Here is a 21270-nt window from a genome sequence, read left to right on the forward strand (position 1 = left end):
CCATGGCCCATATCTCACTCCATTCAACTATACCAGTTTCACAGTACCCAGGACAGGACATTCTTGTTTTGTCTTTTCACACATAACACATTAGCCTGGCCAGTGCCTCAGAGGTTATGAGAAATATTCTCCTCAATGGTGACTAGCTTTTGCATACAAAATTCAGGTGTCTGCTTAATAGCACTGCTTTCAGAGTAATTGAGCGACATGGAGTGATGCCTCTCTCCAGGTATTTGCTTCAATGGAGCTAAGGGTTTACAGTGACATAGAGGAAAAACGGCTTAAGAGAAGTAAAGAGAAACAGACAGGACACCTACCTCTTGAAGTCCAGGGATGTGTGGCATCTACGAGAGGACAACAGCCACCATTTGATAAGGTGACATGTGAAAGTGTGTCCCCATGGGAGAGACAAAGAAGGAAGTAAAAGAAACATGAAGAAATAGTTTATGTGGAGAAAAGTGTGGTCACAGGGACAGACCATATTTTCCTCTGGATGCAAAAACAGAGGTCTGATGTGACAGGGATAAGGGAGTTAGTATTTGTCAGTTCTGCTTGTACAAAATGAGATTAAACATCTGATGAAAGATGGAAACTGTGTTTTCTGACCTCTTTCCCATCAGTTCATCCTTCCTAAGCATATTTTATTCCCAGTCTTCAGGGCTTGAGAATATAATGTCTCTTAAGTTTTCTGTGTATGACCTGTCTCTTACACTAGGTTTATGAATCAGAACAGACCACTTGGTGCACTTCATTTGCTGCTGTGTGGAAAATCTCCTGAGTGTTTGGGCATCGATAGATGAACCTAATTATACCACACATTCTCTACCACAGGAAGGACACTTAAAAAGATGGGCTTACTTCACCTAAGTGATTCTGCTTACTTTCCTTTTTGATCAATTCATGAATTTATAAAATGATATACAATAGACTGACAATATAAGTGAATGTAGCTAAAACCCATCAGCTAATACTTGCATTTGCACAACTATTTTCACACTCAAAATTTATTGAGTAATTTTTATTATTTTATTTTATTTTATTTTATTTTATTTTATTTTATTTTATTTTATATTTTGGCCAATGCATAAGTTCCCATGCCAGGGATCCAATCCATGCCACAGTTGTTAATATTAGTCACAATTTTAAGCATCTTGTATTTACTAGCATGTTACAATTTTTTTTGTTTTTAATTATCAGAGAACTCATGGGGTCTATAGATGTTAAGCAGCATTATCAATGTTATGCAGACTATCCAAAGTTTCAGGTCTTCTGTTCTTGTGTCAGAACTCACATTCTAAGTTAGCGCTTCCCTACAATCTTTAACTATTTTACCCTATATAACATGACACTATCTTGTTTTTTTATGAAAGGCAAAGGATGGTTATTTCATATATAAGTACATATTGTCAGGGATAGGGTGTGTTTCTCTAGTCTTATTTTTAAAATTGATCCTTTCTTGAGCATAAGCCTTTTTCTTTTTTTCATTAAAATATTGATTTGCAATGTTGTACCAATTTTTGCTGTAAAAACCGAGTGACCTAGTCATACATATATATTCATTTTTTTTCTCATGCTCTCTCCCATCGTGTTTTATCCCAAGAGATTGGATATAGTTCCCTGTGTTGTAGTAGGACCTCGTTATGTATCATTACTTATCCATGATAAATGCAATACTTTGCATCTACCAATGCTTTTCATCCCACTAAAGCATAAGCTTTTTAAAAATCAAACTACTGAGTTCAGAATTGTGAAAGATGGACAATAATTTTTTCCCAATATACATTTTTCAAAAATAAAACTGCTAAGATTGAACCTTCCTCATAAGATTAAGATATAAGTATTATAAGAACATGAAAATGAAATGGTAAGCAAATTCAGTGACAAAATAATTAATCAATGAAAAATATTTTGTATTCATACTATGTTTATTCTTGTTATTAATGTTATTTTATGATGTTAAATTTTGCTTACTTCATTTCAGTGAAGATGTAAATAATTTACCTAATGTACTTTAAGGAGGGTCTGGAAACAAAATATTTAATGAAAACATCCTTTGATTAAAATATGTTTAGGGGATCAAATAGGTTTAAAATACAATAAAATGATTGAATTTTGACAGAGATATCAAAATATTTTATTCAGGTTTAAGATAAATTCATCATCTGGTATTTGTTCTAAATCTCTTGATGTCACTTCCAAAATATCATAGAAACTTTCAAAACTGGTTCTATCCCATGCTCCTTGATATTTTCTTCTTTAGGTCATAATTTCCTTTTTCATGTGAGATAGGGAAAAGAGTTTGGACAAAAATATTAAGGAACAACAACAAATAAATGTTGTGAAAGGTGGGATTAATGTGCAAAACACATTAAATTTCTAAATATAATTTCTAAACAAGTTATTTTAATTATTGTCTTGCATTTGAATTTATTTGTCTTTGAAAGGTATGTGTATAGATTTACAAATATATAGATATATAAGTAAATACATATTTGTAACTATTTTCTTTGCAAAACCAATGATCTCTTTAAATTTGCCAAATTTGGAGTTCCCATCATGGCACAGTGGAAATGAATCCCACTAGGAAGCATGAGGTTGTGGGTTCAATCCCTGGCCTTGCTTAGTGGGTTAGGAATCTGGCATTGCCGTGAGCTATGGTGTAGGTTGCAGACAAAGCTCCTATCCCACGTTGCTGTGGCTGTGGTGTAGGACAGTGAGTACAGCTCTGATTCAAACCCTAGCCTGGGAAACTCCATATTCCATGGGTGTGGCCCTTAAAAAAATTGCCATATTTATTGGCTGAAAGTAATTGTAGGCATATACTCACTTAGAAATAAATAAGAAAAATATTGATAAAATAAAGTTCCTATTTTACAGCAATACAGGAAAAAATTGGGGCGTGAAATTTTCCTCTGCTCATTTGGACCTTCACCCATCCCTCCAATATTTATTGTGCATCTGCATTACACATTAATCAGACCTCCTCAAAGAAATACCTGCTCAAATATAAAGAGCTTTTCTTTGTCTTCTTCTGATGCCAGCTATGTAACTCCTTAGAAGATAACATTCCTTTCCCAATCTTTCAAGGAGTCATGATGAGCCACTATTTACCCTGTAAATATAGATATTTTTAGTAAACATTATATATGATGCCAAAATATTATTACCCTTAAAGATAGTAGTTGGTTCAGAACAGATTGGAAGAGATGACCTGGGAGATACCAAGCAGCATCTAATGGAAGTTCTTTTTTTTTTTTTGTCTTTTGGTCATTGTTGTTGTTGCTATTTCTTGGGCCGCTCCCGCGACATATGGAGGTTCCCAGGTTAGGGGTCGAATCGGAGCTGTAGCCACCGGCCTATGCCAGAGCCACAGCAACGCAGGATCCAAGCCGCGTCTGCAACCTACACCACAGCTCACGGCAACGTCGGATCGTTAACCCACTGAGCAAGGGCAGGGACTGAACCCGCAACCTCATAGTTCCTAGTCGGATTCATTAACCACTGCGCCACGATGGGAACTCCTAATGGAAGTTCTTAGCTTAAATACTTATAACCTTATTGATGTTACCTGCTATATTATTTGAATTATGCCTATTTTACAAGATTATTGTTTCTTGCATTACCATATATATATCTGAGCCTCTGACAATAGTAATGATGACTAGGAAACTTAAAACAAATGACCAAAGACATAGTTGTATAAGATCAATGATTCTTTTAGAACAACTTCAGATATGGTAAGACACACCAAGGTCGAATCATTTCCTGGATCATAACAGACTAGTAAGATAAGCAGTCCAGAAGGTTTTGGCTACTGTTAAAAGGTCAGTGTCCAGTGATAGTACTGTAACCTGGGAATGTGCATTCCTAACATAGTGCGACAAACTGATCATAAAATGCCTTCCAAAACTTGACCAATATAGCATCAAAAGGGAGCGAATTATCAACTAAAGAATGTTTTTCAACATCCAGTTGTACAAGAATCAAGTCATTAACTACTGCTTTTGCTGACGTACCCTATATCTTCAAAGGATTTCTGGGTGAATATCAGGATGTGGAACTTCGTGCCCTGGGAAAACTGCCAGAGCTGGCCCTCAGAGAGCTAGATTTTTTTTTCAGGAGAAAATTTTAATGAATGCAATTTCTTGCATCTTCCCGTCCTCCTATAGTGAGAAAAGCATTAAAATCTTTTTCTAAGAGGTCTATCCCTTGCAAAAGCAGCAAACTTCTACCATGATATTTGCTCGATTGAATGTATAACATCATCAAAATCATATATATATACTAATGTCAAACTTTACCTCATAGGATCAGTTCTCAGAGATCTCTGAGAAGTTATAATCCTAATATTGGCCTGAACAAAACTTTCTATTTCTCTCTTAGATTGACTATTAATTATTTTTTTTGTGCACAATATCTTGAGGGGCCAAACCATTGATTTTGTACCTATTTTTCATCTTCCTTCTTTAGGTGATGAGTACATGCTAGGAAAAAAATTTCAGTTTAAGAATAACACAATTGTACCAGTGTAATTGAAACATTTAATTACAATGCATAATTAAAACAAACAAGTTTACAATTCCAAGCCCAATCGAGGTGGTGGAGGAGATTATATATATATATATACACCCAGATCAAATAAAATAATTAATCTTCAATAATTAAATGGAAATATAGATGTTATAAAGCATAAAAAATTAGGAAATAACCCAGTACAATTTCATTTAAAATTTCTAATATTTCTATAGACATCATGTGTCTATCAATAATCATGTCTATTAATAATCAAGTTGTGTTTGCTTTAAAAGCACATGTATTTTTTTCTTTTTGCCTTTTATCAAAGTCTGAATGAATAATTTACAAAGGAAGACAACACAAATAGGCAATAAACTAATGCCAAATTTTGTATCATCAGTATGTATCAGGAAAATGCAAATTAAATCCAAATGAGTTACTACAGTAAATAGAATAGATAAAATGAAAAATGGTTTGTTTGTGGCCAATTTGGAGCAGCTGTTACGCATGCACTCTGCTGGTAGGAATTTAAAATCAAATACCACAGATTACTAAAAAGTTATTCATTTATCTGCCAGAAGAAGTAAAAACATGATCACAGGCAAAAAATATGAGCTTTAGGGATAACAGTTCCAGACTGAAAATAGCCCCAGATGTCTATCAAAAAAATCAGTGCATAAATAAATGGTGATGCATACTGACAAGAAAATTCTGCATAGCAATGAGAAAAACAAACTACCAATAAATGTAAAATTAAAAATATATATACTATGTTGAGAGAAAGACCAAAGATATATACAAAATTACCTACTGTATGTTTTCAATGATTTGAAACCCTAGAATAAATTAAACTAATAAAGAGAGATCTAAATCAGAAGAGTGGTTGTCTCTAGGTTGAAGTATTTTACTAGAAAAATGTCTGAGGGGCGTTTCTAGTCTGGCAAAGTTTTGTCTCTTGTTAGTGGGTGTAAACGCATGTACACTGCAACTGGTTGAAAGGCAGCCTTCACATCTGAGTATTCTAGTGTTTATAAATTTTAATTCAAATTTTAAAATGAGGGAACTTCAACATTATTTCACTACTTTTTTCATTCTTTGAACAATTATTTTTTGTGAGGTATGGTGCAGAAACATTTTAATAAGAGTTTGTGAATAACAGATTTTAGCAATCAACAGTTTGATTTATTGGTGGCTGCTTCATAAATAATCCCAAAGTTTGGAGATCCATAAGTATTCCAAAGTAAAATAGAAATGAGATATAGATATGTGTACATAACCTCCTTCAAGGAAATTTTGTATAAAAACCTTGTAACTCTGTATAGCTTTGAACTTTTGGGCGAATCAATGTAACCTTAATCACTGTTTAAAGCAACACACTGACCCATACATTTTCTGAGAGCTCCCTTGACCTCACTGTTCCTCAGACTGTAGATGAGGGGGTTCAGCACTGGGGTGAAGATAGTATAGATTGCTGACACAATCTTATCATGGTTTGCTGATCTGTATGATTTGGGTCTCATGTAGGTAAAAATGGCTGCTCCAAAAAAGAGTCCCACCACAGATAGATGAGAGGAGCAGGTGGCAAAAGCCTTCTTGCGGGCTTCATTAGAGCGCATCTGGAGAACTGTAGTAAGAATGAGACTATAGGAAATCAGGATGAGGGAGATGGGGACCAGGAGCATTAACACACAGCATATGTACATGACAGACTCAAAGAGAGACGTGTCAGCACAAGCCAAACGCACCAGAGATGGGGCTTCACAAAAGAAATGATTGATCTCATGTGAACTGCAGTATGAGAAGGTCAGGGTAGCAGCAGCCTGCATGAGTGCATCAGCTGCACCCAGGAACCAAGACCCCCAAATCATTCTCAGGCATATTTGCCAGCTCATGAGGACTGGGTATCTCAGTGGGTGGCAAATAGCGACATAGCGGTCATAGGACATGGCTGCTAAGAGGAAGCACTCACCCCCTCCCAAGGTGAGGAAGAAAAAGATCTGCAACCCACAGCCAGCAGGGGAGATGGAATTTCTGCCAGTCAAGTAGTCAGCAGCAATTTTGGGCACAATTGTGGAAACCAGCATCATGTCCATGAGGGAGAGCTGGCTCAGTAGGAAGTACATGGGCCTGTGGAGTTGGGGGTCCAGGAGAATCAGGAGAAGCATGAGGGCATTGCCCACTAAGGAGGAGAAGGCAGTTGTGAGAACCATCACAAAAAGAAATAGATGTGGTCCTGTGTGGTTAAGGAGTCCTAGGAGAATGAAATCTGAAGTGAGATTCCAATTTTCCATGATTTCAAACAAGAATGACACTGCAAATGAAGAAATAGATGAGGATTACACATACGTAACATACCAAAAATTATTAAAACCTCTTAAAATCAGATAAATTTGTTGACATGCATTAATCCATGGAAGTATTGTTATGTTCCAAACAACAAGAGGACTTAACTCCTTCTTCCTCCCCCCATATGAGGTGTGTGTAAATTCCCTGGCCAGTGACAAAACTAGCACCACAGCAGGAACCCAAGCCACTGCAGTGACAATGCTTGAACCTTAACTGCTGCACTACAAAGGAATTTCTTAAGTATTGAGGCTGCTGGTAGAAATATAACTTACTTTTAAATTGTTAATTAATTTCATTTAAACTTGCCAAACTATACATTGAAAATAAAAATGACCTTCTTAGAATAACCCCCAATGTAACATTATGATGCAAAATTTTATTAACAATAAAAGCATTCTGTGTAGAGTGAAGGTTTTCCTGAAAGTAACAGAAATACAACTTTTACTTGGTAAAGGCAAAAAAACAAAACAAAACAAAAGAAACTTTTATTTCTTCACCCAACCATAGAGATAAATTAATCTCTTCTTTATTTCCAAGAGGTACTAAGTCCTTAGAAGCATTTTCATCTCTGATATCCTGGAGTCAAAACTGTTGTAGCTTTCCAACCAGGGCTGGGGAAAATGGCTCCCACAAAGAAGGGTGGTGAGAAGAAGAAGGGCCGGTCTTCCATCAACGAGGTGGTTACCAGAGAGTCCATGATCAACATTCACAAGCGCATCTATGGCATGGGTTTTAAGAAGCGTGCCCCTCGGGCACTTAAAGAAATCCGTAAATTTGCCATGAAGGAGATGGGAACTCTGGATGTGCGAATGGACACCAGGCTCAACAAAGTGGTCTGGGCCAAAGGAATAAGGAATGTCCTATTCTGAATCCATGTTCAGTTGTCCAGAAAACGTAATTAAGATAAAGACTCGCCAAACAAGCTCTATACATTGGTCACCTATGTATCTGTCACTACTTTCAAAAATCTACAGACAATTAACATGGACGAGAACTGCTGCCTGTCAAATAAAAGTTGGTTGTAGAGGCAAAAAAAACAAAAAACAAAAAACAAAAAAAACTGTTCTAGCTTGTTAAATAAATACAACCATAGATGAAGAGATAAGGTTATAAGTCTTAAAGGTATGACATGATTCAATGAAGTTACATGGCAGAAGGAGTCTACCTCTTTCATGGTCACTCCCTTTACCACCACTTATTACATCCATCCCACATTAGACTGTCAATTAAGAAGGAGAAATTCTTTGAAAAACACTCACTCTATCCTTAATTCCACTGCTTGGGCATCATCATTGTACTGGCAGCATTCTAGCTGCAGGTTTTAGCTTTTTTTTTAAAGTTAGATATCATGGAAGTACACTTTCTTCTTGTCAAATGTATTTCAGATTTGCCAAAAGATGGTGATCTGCACATCTAATGTCTATGATATGCATTCTTAGCCACTAGTAACTACATGCAATTCCTAATTAGAGTCCTCAGCACCACTCTTCTTGAGGATCTCAGACCCTCTTCTATTATTGATTTGACTTCAGGCCTTATATTCTGTTACTTCCATCTCTTTTTATTGTTGATGATTGATAGAACTTTAAACTTGTTTAGAAATCAATAAGTAACTTAGTAACTCTTAGGCATTGTGTAATTTTTTTTAAATTAAATGTATTGTCAATGCAGTGTCATTAAATATTTTCATATTGTTGTGCATCCATCACGAATATTAATCCCTAGACTTCATCTTCTCTAACTAAAACAATTACCCATTAAAAAAAAATTCCTCATTACTCCTTTTTCTCAGTCCCTGGCAATCACTGTACTACTTCCTGTCTCTATAAAATTGTCTACTCTAGGGACATTAGATAAGTGAAAACATACAGCATTATTTTTTTGCTTTTTCATTAGTTTATTTCACTTGTCATAACATCATCAAAATTGTCCATGTTGTAACATACGTCAGAAATTCTTTCTATTTTAAGGATGACCAATATTCTTTTGTATACATGGACTACATTATACTTATTAATTCCATTTATGGGCTTTCATGTTGCTTCTCCTCCATTTGTGTATTTATCACTCTACTGGGTTTTTTGGTTGATGTTGTTGATGCACAGTGATTATTTTTAAATTTGTTGAAAAATATATAGCCCCCAAATATTAATATTTTAGATGAATTTTGCTTATACCATGTAAGAGAGGTTTATGTTTTTAGATAATAATTATAATTTACATAAATTTTCAGTTTACAAAATATTTTCTTAACATGAAATTTCTACTTGTGTTTAAGTATTTTATCATATATTAAATCATTAGCTCTTAACATTTCAACTGATGTGATATAACTGTGCACTGGTTTTTTAGGTGAAAATAAATGTATGAAAAACAAGCAGTTCATCATGAATATAAATGACTAGTGAGCATTCTAATAGGATTTAGATTATTTAATGGAAATATTAGCTAAATAGGTCAATTAAACAAAATGAGTGGAAATGATTTACTTGCTAAAAATGATAGGATATTATTTCTGATACATTGCTATATCTTCCACTTACTTCGGTAGACAATTGTCACTATTTAGAATGGAAACCTACGCAAAGGATTCTGAGGGAAAATTCTACAAAAATTATGATACAAAGTGTGTAAACTTTAAAAGATAATAACTATCTGAAATAAAAATGAAAGCAAATTATGTAAATTAAAAGCATTTATTATTAAATGGAGTAAAACACTTAATACAGTAAAAATGAATATTTTCTTCTTTCTTCACTATGGTTTCAGAACACTAGACATCTTCTATCTTTTCTTCTGTCTCTATAGTTGTTCACATAGGACGATGCTAAAATTGTGATATGTTTACTTTAAATTACAAACTCATCTCTTTTGCAATGCTACCAGAAGGTGTAAATATAACCCCTCTTTTTTTTCACAGAGTAATCATAAGACTATTTAAAACTATCTATACTTTTTCTTTCTATATTTTTCTGATCCTTTTTGCCCTCACAATGAAAACTATAAATTTTCCCCCCAAATACTGAGATAATTAATCAACCTATTCTATAAAAAAAAAAGAAGAGACAAATCACTTATTTGATGGAATTGGCAAGTTATTACAAGTGTTTTAACCTGATGACTTGGTCAGCCAACTTTTATTTAAATCCTTCAGATTGCAGGATAGTCCAATGGATTTTACTTGGAGGAAAATACAGAGGAAATGGTATAAATATGGACTTTCTAGAGTTCAAACACCATAAGCAAAACTAATAAATATTAAAAGATTAGTACAACTTACATAAGATGATGAACTCCAATAACTTGGATGTGCATCCCCTCTGTAGGACATCCTCCTAATGTGCCTCTGAGTGCACGAAGGCTCTTCTGGTCTTTCAGCCTCTGGTTTGCTCATATGAGTGTCTGCAGCGACCTCTTAAGGGGTGTGGCCTTTTGCCATGTTGTTCTAAAATTACTATCCTATTAAATGTCAGACCTGCATCAGCATGACTCTTTGGATTTCAGGGATGTTTAATTTTTAAGGATTTTTACAGATTCTTAACACTTCAAAATACAGCATTTCAGAATGTAATGATTCATTAAGATAAGAGAGAATTATTTACAAAAAATGTAAATAAATATTTGGAAAGAGATGATGTTGTAAAAATACACTAAGGAGGGGTCTAATCTGATTCTGGCCTTAGTTGCTTAAACTTTGATAAGGGTTAAAAGTGTTGAAAGACAACATATTGTCAAATCCAGGTAGAATTCAGCTATTATTTTTCCTTTTTGAACTTTTTGAGAGAATTATTGTATGTTGTAAGTTTCAATTAGTTTACATCTATATTTTATAATTTTACATGTATATGTTTGTGTTTATATAATAAAATGCATAATAATAGCAAGGACTGTTATAGCAGGTTCTATTTTCTTATACCAATAACTTTGTAGTTTTATTCTATCTGGGATATTTTTCATGATTTTATTATTATTTTACTTTACGTTTTCACAATCCAGGAAAAACCTGTTTCTTTGGCTCTATTTTCTCACTCCTCTGACCTTGTCTAGGAGTAAAGATGGTTTCACCTTTCACAACTGTAAAACTATATATATGTCTTTCTCATGGAATAGTTAGTGGGAAAATGTGCCTCTATAAAAACATGAAATATTGTAATTTCTTAAAGTGAGATGTAGTAATTATTATTTTGATTGTTTTTATTTTAGAAAGGGAGCACATCCTAGGATGCTGATTCTTATCAGAGTGTCAAATCATATTCTGATTTAGAACATAACTGACCACCTGAGTGTTATCTATATTTAAAGGCAAGCTGTATTATTTCCTGTGCAAAACCTCAGTCACCTAGCTAAGTACAAGCAGTACATCATGGAGAGGTAATATATCAGGTTTCAAATAAGACCTTCAGCAACAGCTTAACAATCACTTTCAATAGACTGTCATACATACTTTTTGAAAATTGCTTTGATTTGGTCTCAGATTTCCCAAAATGATGGCCTACTAACACATGGTTGCCACTATCAGGTGTTGTAAATAGAATTTAAGCAGTGTAGATCAAATGTTCTGTGGTTTGCCAGGGGTTATGCCAATCATCAGCAATACACATCCTATATAACTGGCAAAAATGGACATACCTCTCAGAAATCCATCATGAAACTGTAATTGCATTGAACCTCATTGTCATAATTGAGAGTAATATAGGACTACTTATAAATAGGTGGAAATAAACTAGGGAAGCCAAAGAAAAATTTATACCAGACCTTCATTTAGTAAGAACAGAATTTTTTCCCCACCTCCTCTCCAGGAGATATGTAGAAATGGAAGACTTTTCAAACTTCACTAAAACAGGCTATTTTGAAAAGGACATCTAACAGGTGCTCAAACTTGACTAGAGTGTGTAGTAAAAAGTCCCGCATACGCAGGAAGGAAGGGAAATGAATATCACTCTTCTGTTGCCCTCTCAACTCCCAGGGTTAAGGGGACACACTTGGTAAGTTGTGGGACATAGAGTCTGAGACAGAGATAGGCATGCAGTGAGTTTATTGTGGTGTGCCTTTAGGATCAACTCACTTTGAAATAAAGGAAACAGAATTGGGTAAGCATGATGTTGAACCATGATACAGTCACAAGTTCTCAGCTAACCCAGGAGGAATTCAAACATGAATTCAAGTCTCCTGCAGTAGGGTACATGGTCCCCTTTGTGTACTCACAGGAGCATTATTTGAATGTGACCTAACCCCAGGAAGGGAGCATAGCCTTGGGCTAGATAGTTTTTCTCAACCAAGAGCAATGCAATGAGATGGAGCAGCTGATAATGTCTGATGCTAGCACTTCTAGGTCCTAGAGAACAAATACTTCAGTACTGAAAGGGGACGGGGGGATAATTGATGGAATAATCCATAAGCCATACTGAATAATAATTCTAAGTGAAGGGGTCCCTTGATTGCCACTCATAGAGGTTGGTTTCCTGCAGCATATACCAGGTGAATCATATGATGGGGCTCACAGAACATACCTAATGAGTTGATGGGCTCAATAAAAATATAGTTTCCTTCCAGTGTAAAATTTCACAGTAGTTTGCAACCTGCCCACAAGGAGCATGCTGGAAGGAAGAGCTCAAAGCATCTTCTGGCAGGCCTTGCTTTTGATTTAGAGAGACTGCTATGTGCCTCTGATAAGTATATCAGTCCTAAACTGGGAACCTGGAATTCTATCCTAAAGAGATTAAAGTAAACTTAATAGAAAGTACCAATTGTAGTGAGTCAGTAGCAAGGGACTGCATTTCATTATAACAGCACATTTTAGGGCTAATTAGACTGTAAACAATCGCTATCAAAATGTATGAGGATTTTGCTTACCTTAGAGTGTCCATTCTCTATGCTATGGCTTGGATTTCATTACTATGTTGGATATCCTAAACCCAACTATGAAGGTATTTGGAGACAGGGTTTTTACAGGTCTCAATATAGCTAAATTAGACCATAAAGATAGGTCTTTGATCTAAGAAGAAGGAAACCAGAGTTCACCCTTTCTCTCTCTTCACCAACATTAAGGAAAGACAATGTGAAGACATGGAGATAAGGAAGCCTTCTATAAACTAAGAAGAGGTCTTACTGAGAACAACGTTACCTAGCATGTTGATCTTAGACTTGCAAACATCCAGAAGTCTGAGAAAATAAATATCTGTTTGTTTGTTTTTTCAATCTACCATGTCTATGATATTTTGTTAAGTAACCCAAGCTAAAAAGCTGAAAAATCCACTCTGGTGTATGGCCATATTTTGAGAAGGATCAATATACAATGAGCATATGAAATTATTCTTGAATTTTGACCCCTTTCTTCAGGTGAACTGGCACATCAGAAATGAGTCTGACTAGTAACCATGAGGTTGTGGGTTCAATCCCTGTCCTCATTCAGTGGGTTAAGGATCCGGTGTTGACAAGAGCTGTCATATAAGTTGCAGACCCGGCTCAGACCATGCACTGCTATGGCTGTGGTGTAGGCCAGTAGCTATAGCTGTGAATTGACACCTAGCCTGGGAAACTCCATATGCTGTGGGTGCAGCCCTAAAAAGCAAAAAAAAAAAAAAAAAATAAAAAGAAAGAAAGGCAGAAGCAGCTAACTTTCATCAAGCTTGTTGAGAGCCAATATTTGATAGGTAGATTTTATTAAGCATGCAGGCATTTATTTTTCTCCCCCTCAACTGAGTAAATTTAAGTTTAAGCACAGCCCAAGGTAAAACTGCTTTTTATTTTCCCCTTATGGAATTTTACTTATCTAGAATATTACTCATAATTTAATTCGATGTTTGAATAACTCACAGGAGAAAAAAGTCTATTATTCCTAATAGTCTTGCTTCATCAAAAAAGAGGGTTTATTTGTTCTTGATACTTCAATGACTATATATTTGAATATACATTGGTAGGGAATGGATTTTATGAAAATATATTACTTCAGTAATTCAGTCACTTAAACGGGGAGAGAGATAATCTAGAAAGTAATAAATAATAATTATAATAATACTAATAAATTCATCCTTCAATGTCCCTGAATATATCAAATTAATGGACATTAAATTTCTCAAGAATAAAAATTATAAGAAGTATTTCAATTTATTGAAGGGAATTTTAATATTAATGTATTTTTCCCCTCTACATTAAGGAATCTCTTTTCCATCTGGAGTTACCTTTACTGATTAACATAAGTAACAAGGTAGAACAATAAATAAGGAATATTTTAAAAGCAAACTAACAATGAATTCCTAGGACTTTATAGCATTTTGATAACTTCATAATGTCAGAGAAACTCTCTTAATGTTTGGCTGAACAATTATTTAAGATTAGCTTAAGTCACCATGAAATGATATGAGGCCATACTAAGTCATAAAATCTCAACCTACTCCATGGTGTCAATCAGAAAGACCATCATTATGATGAACCCAAAGCCTTGCTTGTGTAATAAAGTTAAGATAGTCCTCATACGAGATTTATAACCACAAATTATCCTGTGAGAAAACAAATCCAAGCCCATGTTGTGAACTGTGCCTTAAACTTGAGATTTCTTGTTAGAACAACATGTGTCCATAGGCCTGTATATCCTGCTCCTTAATTAAAGTTTGCATTACTGCTTTGTTAATCCCTGATAATCCAACCATTTGCAGAGCAGCTTAATAACAACAGAAGTCAAAAAAGATTAAATTTATCTACGCTTATTGGCTTCATGTTTATTTTCTATCAATTAATGAAATAATAGATGAATGCCTATGTATTATATTTTGGTTTATTCATTAGCTCCCAAATATCTGTCTTTGCAGCTCTAGAGCTAGCATGTGACAGGACATGGTGGCATTTCACCAGAATTCCACTGACTTACTCTGCTTGAGCCTCACCACACATCCTACATTCCCAGGGCCTATCTTTGCAGTGGTCTTCTCCATCTTTTTGGTAGCTGTAACAGCCAATGTGGTCATGATTCTACTCATCCACACGGATTTCCAATTTCACACACCCACGTACTTCTTGTTCGGCCCACTCTCCATCATGGACACTGTCTACATTTGCATCACTGTCCCCAAGATGCTGCAAGGCCTCTTGTCAAAGGAAAATTCTATGTCCTTCCTGGGTGGTGAAGTTCAGATTTTCCTCTACCTGACCCTGATTGTAGGGGAATTCTTCCTTCTGGGCCTCATGGCCTATGATTGGTATGTGACTATTTCATCCCTCTTCGATACCCTTTCCTCATGAACCACAGGGTTTGCTTGTTTACTGTGGTGGGTTCCTAGGTTGGCAGTTCTCTAGATGGATTCATGCTTCTTCCTTTATTATTAATTTCCCCTACTGTGGGTCTCAAATGTTCAATCACATTTTCTGTGAGATCCCAGCAGGGCTGAAGCTATCATGCGTTGATGCATTGCTTTATGGAGACCCTGATGTATGCCTGCTGTGTGCTGTTGCTGCTTATCCATATATCTATCATCTCTGTCTCCTACACTTGAATCCTGCTCACTGTGCACCAGATGAACTCTCTGAGGGCTGGCACAAAGCCTTTGCAAATTGTTCCTCCCATATTATGGTGGTGATCATTTTCTATGGGACAGCCTTCTATACCAATGTGCTGCCACATTAATATCACACACCAGAGAAAGACAAAGCTTTATCTGACTTCTATACTATCCTCATCCCAATGCTCAACTCTCTCATCTACAGCTTAAGAAATAAAGACATGTCCACAGCTCAAAGGAGATGGGTAGATATGCTTCCTCCTCAAAAATCAGAGTGGAGGATATGCCCAGGAAATATGAGCAGAGACCAGGTACAAACATCTTTGTGCTCTGAGCAATGGCACATATTCATTCCAGAGAAGATGTTCTTAGTTCTCAAATATAATAATTTTGACAATCCTGAATTACATCAGGCAAAATTATCTCTTTGTCAACATCATTTGAGAACTATAGCTGAAGACAGACAGTATCTGAGGATCAACCAACTTGTGTCTGAATTCACTGGCAGACATCTTCTTGAAAGCATTTTCCTCAAGTAGCATTGTAAATTATCCCAGGCTTGGAGTTCTCTGGTGGCCTACCAGGTAAGAACTCAGTGTAGTCCCTGCTGTGGCTTTGGTTACTGCTCTGGCTCAGGTTTGATCTCTGGCCCAGGGAACTTCTGCATGCTGCAAGCCATGGCCAAAAAAAATCATCCAGGCAGGCTAAACATACCTTTGAATGTCCTAGGTAGGTATTTTTATGTTACATGAGTTCATGTATCTTTTATGTCTGTATTACTGACAAATTTTTGAACAGAGACTGCAAGGAACAACTGTCACGTCCTTGCTGATATAATGTCAAACATCCAAAATAGTTATGTTTTTTTCTAGTGATAATATGGACCATATTTATTTTGAAGAATATTGTGAAGACAATTCAATTGATTTTGGGGTTCTGTATTCTTATTTATGTATTATGTAGGTCTATGTTCTCTAACCTCTGAAATTAAACTATAGGTAGTTATGTACATGGAGTCTACTCTGTGCCTGGAAATTAATAAATATGTACTGATTGATTAAAATTGATTCTATTACTAAGATACTAGCATTTCTACAGTTCTACTTAAGGAACTTCCATTCATTCCCTAATAAGATGGATGTAGACGAACAGAGAATGAATAAGCCAAGAGCTTTCATTAGTTAACCCAGCTCTCTTGGTCAATTCTCCTGTCCTCCAACATTCCATCAAGTAGACTGGAACACAAAAATTTCTCTCTTATTTATTTATTTATTTTTTTTAGGGCCACACCTGTGGCATATGGAAGTTTCCAGGCTAGAGGTCTAATCAGAGCTGTTGATGCCGGCCTATGCCACAGCCAGAGCAATGCCAGAACCGGGCCACATCTGTGACCTACCTGACAGCTCAGGGCAATGCTGGATCCCCAACCCACTGATTGAGGCCAGGGATCCAACCAACAACCTCATGGTTTCTAGTTGGGTATGTTTCCACTGGGTCAGGAAGGGAACTCCACATTTCTTATCTTAATTAGCTTTTGGTTAAGGGTGGTGTTTTGATAGATGCATGATTATGAAAGAATATTTATTAAATAAAACTGCAATTATTGATGATTCACCAACTATTTACCTAGTCTTAACTTCCTACTGTGTGTAAGATGTTGAAATACGAAAAATAAAGATGTTTTGAGTCACTTAGAATTTATTTTGTCTATCAATAGTAGTTAGACTATGTTGGATTCACTTTTTAGTGGTTTTGCAGTTGACAAAAGATTATAAAAAGGTTACTCACCATTATGTTATTCTAGTGTCAACACAGACTGAAAAACATTTCCTCCATAGATGTTGATGCAAGTCAAACATACTGCCATCAAAATGATAATCACAAGATTAGTTTTGCCTGGAAAGGCTCTCCCAAACTGGATCTCACCTTAAAACAAATAGAAAAGAGATGGAAGAATGACTTGTATGAACTGATCTCTTCAAGTAAAGTAACTAGCCAGGATTCATTTATAAAATACCCTCAATGTCATTTCAATTCAATTTCATATTCTTAATTCCTTTGAATTTCTGCCAATAATACTTACTACTTTCTCCTCCCTGCCTTTGTTAGGCCCTCTTCTCATCTCTCTATCCACAAAATCTTTCACTTAATAATTCACATGTCCTTTCAGCCCTGGGCTTGGTACCTTCTTTCTAATTTCCTCTCAGTCTGTCCTGCCAGATCTGTGTTGCCATTTGACTTTTGTTGTTACATTTCCAAGATGAATCATTTTCATGTTTAAAAGTTACAATTAACATGGGTTATTGATAAAGAAGTATTTGAAAAACAGCAAGTAATGGAGATGTATTTGCTTCCTAGAGATATCATAAAAGCTAGGGATTGGGGCATAGGAAGAGGGGACTTTGAGTTTACATTTGGAATGGATAAGCAATGAGGTAGAACTATAATGCACAAGGAATTATATCCAGCCTCTTGGGATAGAACATGATGGAAGATAGTAATTAGAAAATACTATGTATATATAACTGGTTCACTATGCTCTACAGCAAAAGTTGGTACAGCACTGTAAGTCAACTATACTTTAATTAAAAAAAAGAAATAAAAGAGGCCAAAACAAGAGTCTATTCCACATATAGGTGGTTGTTGCATGGGTATGTTCAATTTGTGATGATTTATCTTGCCACCTGCTGTGTGTGTACTTTGCTATTGTATGCTATATGTTAATACAATTTAACCAATTAAATCATATCATATATAGTGCATGTCCTCACTTCTCACTCAAGGGACACATTCTATTTTATGAAAATGACTGGGAATTTTTTTCTCAGTTATGGTACCAAATTCATATATAAGAAAATTTGGGGTCATCACATTTTGATCTTTATTAAGATATAATGTATTAATTTGAGAATGGAAGTAATAAATTATAACAATTTAAAATTAATTTAAAATACCAATTTTATACCTGCAAGATGTCAGGTACCATTCTTGATTTGTAGGAAAAAGATAGTTGCCATTTTAGAAAGCATAGTCAAATGCCTTGTCTCATTTTGATTTTGATCTTCAAAAAGTCCTGCCAAGGGAGTTCTCATCGTGGCTCAGTGGTTAAAGAATCTGACTAGGAACCATGAGGTTGTGGGTTTGGTCCCTGGCCTTACTCAGTGGGTTAACGATCCGGCGTTGCAGTGAGCTGTGGTACAGGTCGCAGATGTGGCTCGGATCCTGCATTGCTGTGGCTCTGGCATAGGCCAGCAGCTACAGCTCCGATTAGACCCCTAGCCTGGGAACCCCCATATGCCGTGGAAGTGGCCCAAGAAATGGCAAAAAGACAAAAAAAAAAATTCCAAATATTTCTATGAACATCATGTGTCTATCAATGAACATCCTGCTTTTATAAATAATCAATTTATGCTTGCTTTACAAGCATCCTCAATTTTTTGTGCTTTTATTCAAAGTCTGAATGAATTATTTACAAAGGAAAATAGACAAATAGCAATATGCTAATGCAAAACTCTGTATCATCAGTATGTATCAAGAAAATTCAAATTAAAGCAAATGCGCTGCTACAGTAAATAGAACAGATAAAATGAAAAACGTTAATTTGTGGTCATTTTGACAGCTACTCATGCACTCTGCTGGTGGGAGTTAAAAGAAAATATCCATTTTGAAAATGGATTACTGAAAAGTTATTCATGCAAGTAAAAATATGATCATGGGCAAAAAAATATAAGCTTTAATCATAACAGTTCCAGATTGAACATAGCTCAGATGTCTATCAACAAATCAGTGCATAACAATATTGATATAGCCTGGCAAGGAAGTTCTACTTAGCAAGGATAAAAACAAACAACTGATAGATGTATGAGTCTTTAAAAATATATGGTATTCTAAGATAAAAAAATACATAATACTATGTTTTCAAAGATAGGAAACACTAGAATAAGTTAACTAATGAAGAGAGATGTAAATCAGATCAGTGGTTGTCTCTAGGTGGAGGGATTAAACTGGAAAATGAATGAGGGGCCTTTCTGGTCTTGCAAATACTTTGCCTCTTGTTAGTGGGTATAAGTTACAAGTGCATGTATATTGAAACTGTTGGAAAGGCAGCCTTCTTGTGTGAGTGTTCTACTGTTTATAAATTATAACTCAATTTTAAAAATCAACAAAATTCATTATTTGACTACTTTATTCTTGGAACAAATATATTTTGTGAGGTATAGTGCAGAAATATTTTCATAAGAATTTGTGAATAATATTTTTCAACAATCTGCAGTTTGATGTACTGATGACTGCTTAATAAATAAATCTAAAATATGGAGATCCATATGTATCCCAAAGTAAAGTAGAAATAACAGAGATATAATGTGTATATAACCTCCTTCAAGGAAATTTTGCATAATCACTCCATATAGCTTTGACATTTTGGACAAATCAGTGTAACCTTAATCATGCTTTAAAGCAACAATCTGATGAATACATTTTCTCAGAGCTCCCTTGACCTCACTGTTCCTAAGATTGTACATGAGGGGGTTAAGCACAGGGGTGAAGATAATACAGAATGCTGACACAATCTTTTCATGGTTTGCAGATCTATGGGAGTTGGGTCTCATTTAGTCAAAAATGGCAGCTCCAATAGAGAGTCCTGCCACAGATAGATGTGAGGAGCAGGTGGCAAAAGCCCCTTGTGGACATCAATAAAGCACAACCAGAGAATTGTACTGAGGATGAGATTATAGGAAATTAGCATGAGGGAAATGGGGGCCTGGATCATTAACTCACAGCAGATGTACATGACAGACTCAAAGAGAGACGTGTCAGCACAAGCCAAGTGCACCAGAGAGGGGGCTTCACAAAAGAAATGATTGATCTCATGTGAACTGCAATATGAGAAGCTCAGGGTAGCAGCACCCTGCATGAGTGTATCAGCTGCACCCAGGAACCAAGACCCCCAAATCATTCTCAGGCATAATTGCTAGCTCATGAGGAAAGGGTATCTCAAAGGATGGAAAACAGCAGCAGAGTGGTCATAGGACATGGCTGCTAAGAGGAAATACTTGCAACCTCCCAAAGTGAGGAAGAAAAATATCTGCAATCAACAACCAATAGGGGAGATAGAATTCCTGCCAGTCAAGTAGTCAGAAGCTATTTGGGGCACAATTGTGGAAACCAGCATCATGTCCATGAGGGAGAGCTGGCTCAGTAGGAAGTACATGGGCCTGTGGAGTTGGGGGTCCAGGAGAATCAGGAGAAGCATGAGGGCATTGCCCACTAAGGAGGTGAAGGCAGTTGTCAGAACCATCATAAAGAGTAATAGATGTGGTCCTGTGTGGTTAAAGAGTCCTAGGAGAATGAAATCTGAAGTGAGATTCCAATTTTCCATGATTTCAAACAAGAGTGACACTGCAAATGGAGAAATAGGTGAGGATTACACATATAACATATCAAAATGTATTAAAACCTCCTAAATTTTGATAAATTTGTTGACATGCATTAATCCAGGGAGAGATTTTTACATTCCAAACAAGAGAATTTACATTCTTTTTTTTTTTTTTTTTTTTTGTCTTTTTCTCACACATGAGGCATGTGGAAATTCCCAGGTCAGTGATCAAACCAGCACCACAGCAGCAACCCAGGCCCCTGCAGTGACTACACTGGATGCTTTCCCTGCTGCACTACAAGGGAACTTAAAGAGGACTTATTTTCTTAAGTTTAAGACCTGGGATTACTGAGGCTGCTGGTAGAAACATAACTTAATTTGAAATTGTTGATGCATTTAGTTTAACCTTGCCAAGATGTACATTGAAAATGAAAATGAATTTCTTAGAATATCCCCTCCTCCCAATGTAACACAATGATGTAATCTTTCATTAACTGTAAAAGGCATTTTGTGTAGAGAGAAGATTTCTCAGCAAAG

The 21270-nt window shown here is 35.8% G+C and overlaps 1 protein-coding gene and 3 pseudogenes across 1 annotated transcript; 2 read left to right on the forward strand and 2 right to left on the reverse strand.

The window, feature by feature from the left end:
• On the reverse strand, positions 5363–7151 carry LOC110259744 (olfactory receptor 2T8-like). The gene has a single exon (XM_021085485.1). The coding sequence runs from the start codon at positions 6804–6806 to the stop codon at positions 5868–5870; it is 939 nt and encodes a 312-aa protein (XP_020941144.1). The 5' UTR covers positions 6807–7151; the 3' UTR covers positions 5363–5867.
• LOC110259590 lies at positions 7482–7886 on the forward strand (annotated as a pseudogene).
• Positions 14695–15690, forward strand: LOC110259591 (annotated as a pseudogene).
• On the reverse strand, positions 19799–20757 carry LOC110259745 (annotated as a pseudogene).

This window comes from Sus scrofa, chromosome 2, assembly GCF_000003025.6.
Source record: "Sus scrofa isolate TJ Tabasco breed Duroc chromosome 2, Sscrofa11.1, whole genome shotgun sequence".
NCBI classification, from domain to species: Eukaryota; Metazoa; Chordata; class Mammalia; order Artiodactyla; family Suidae; genus Sus; species Sus scrofa.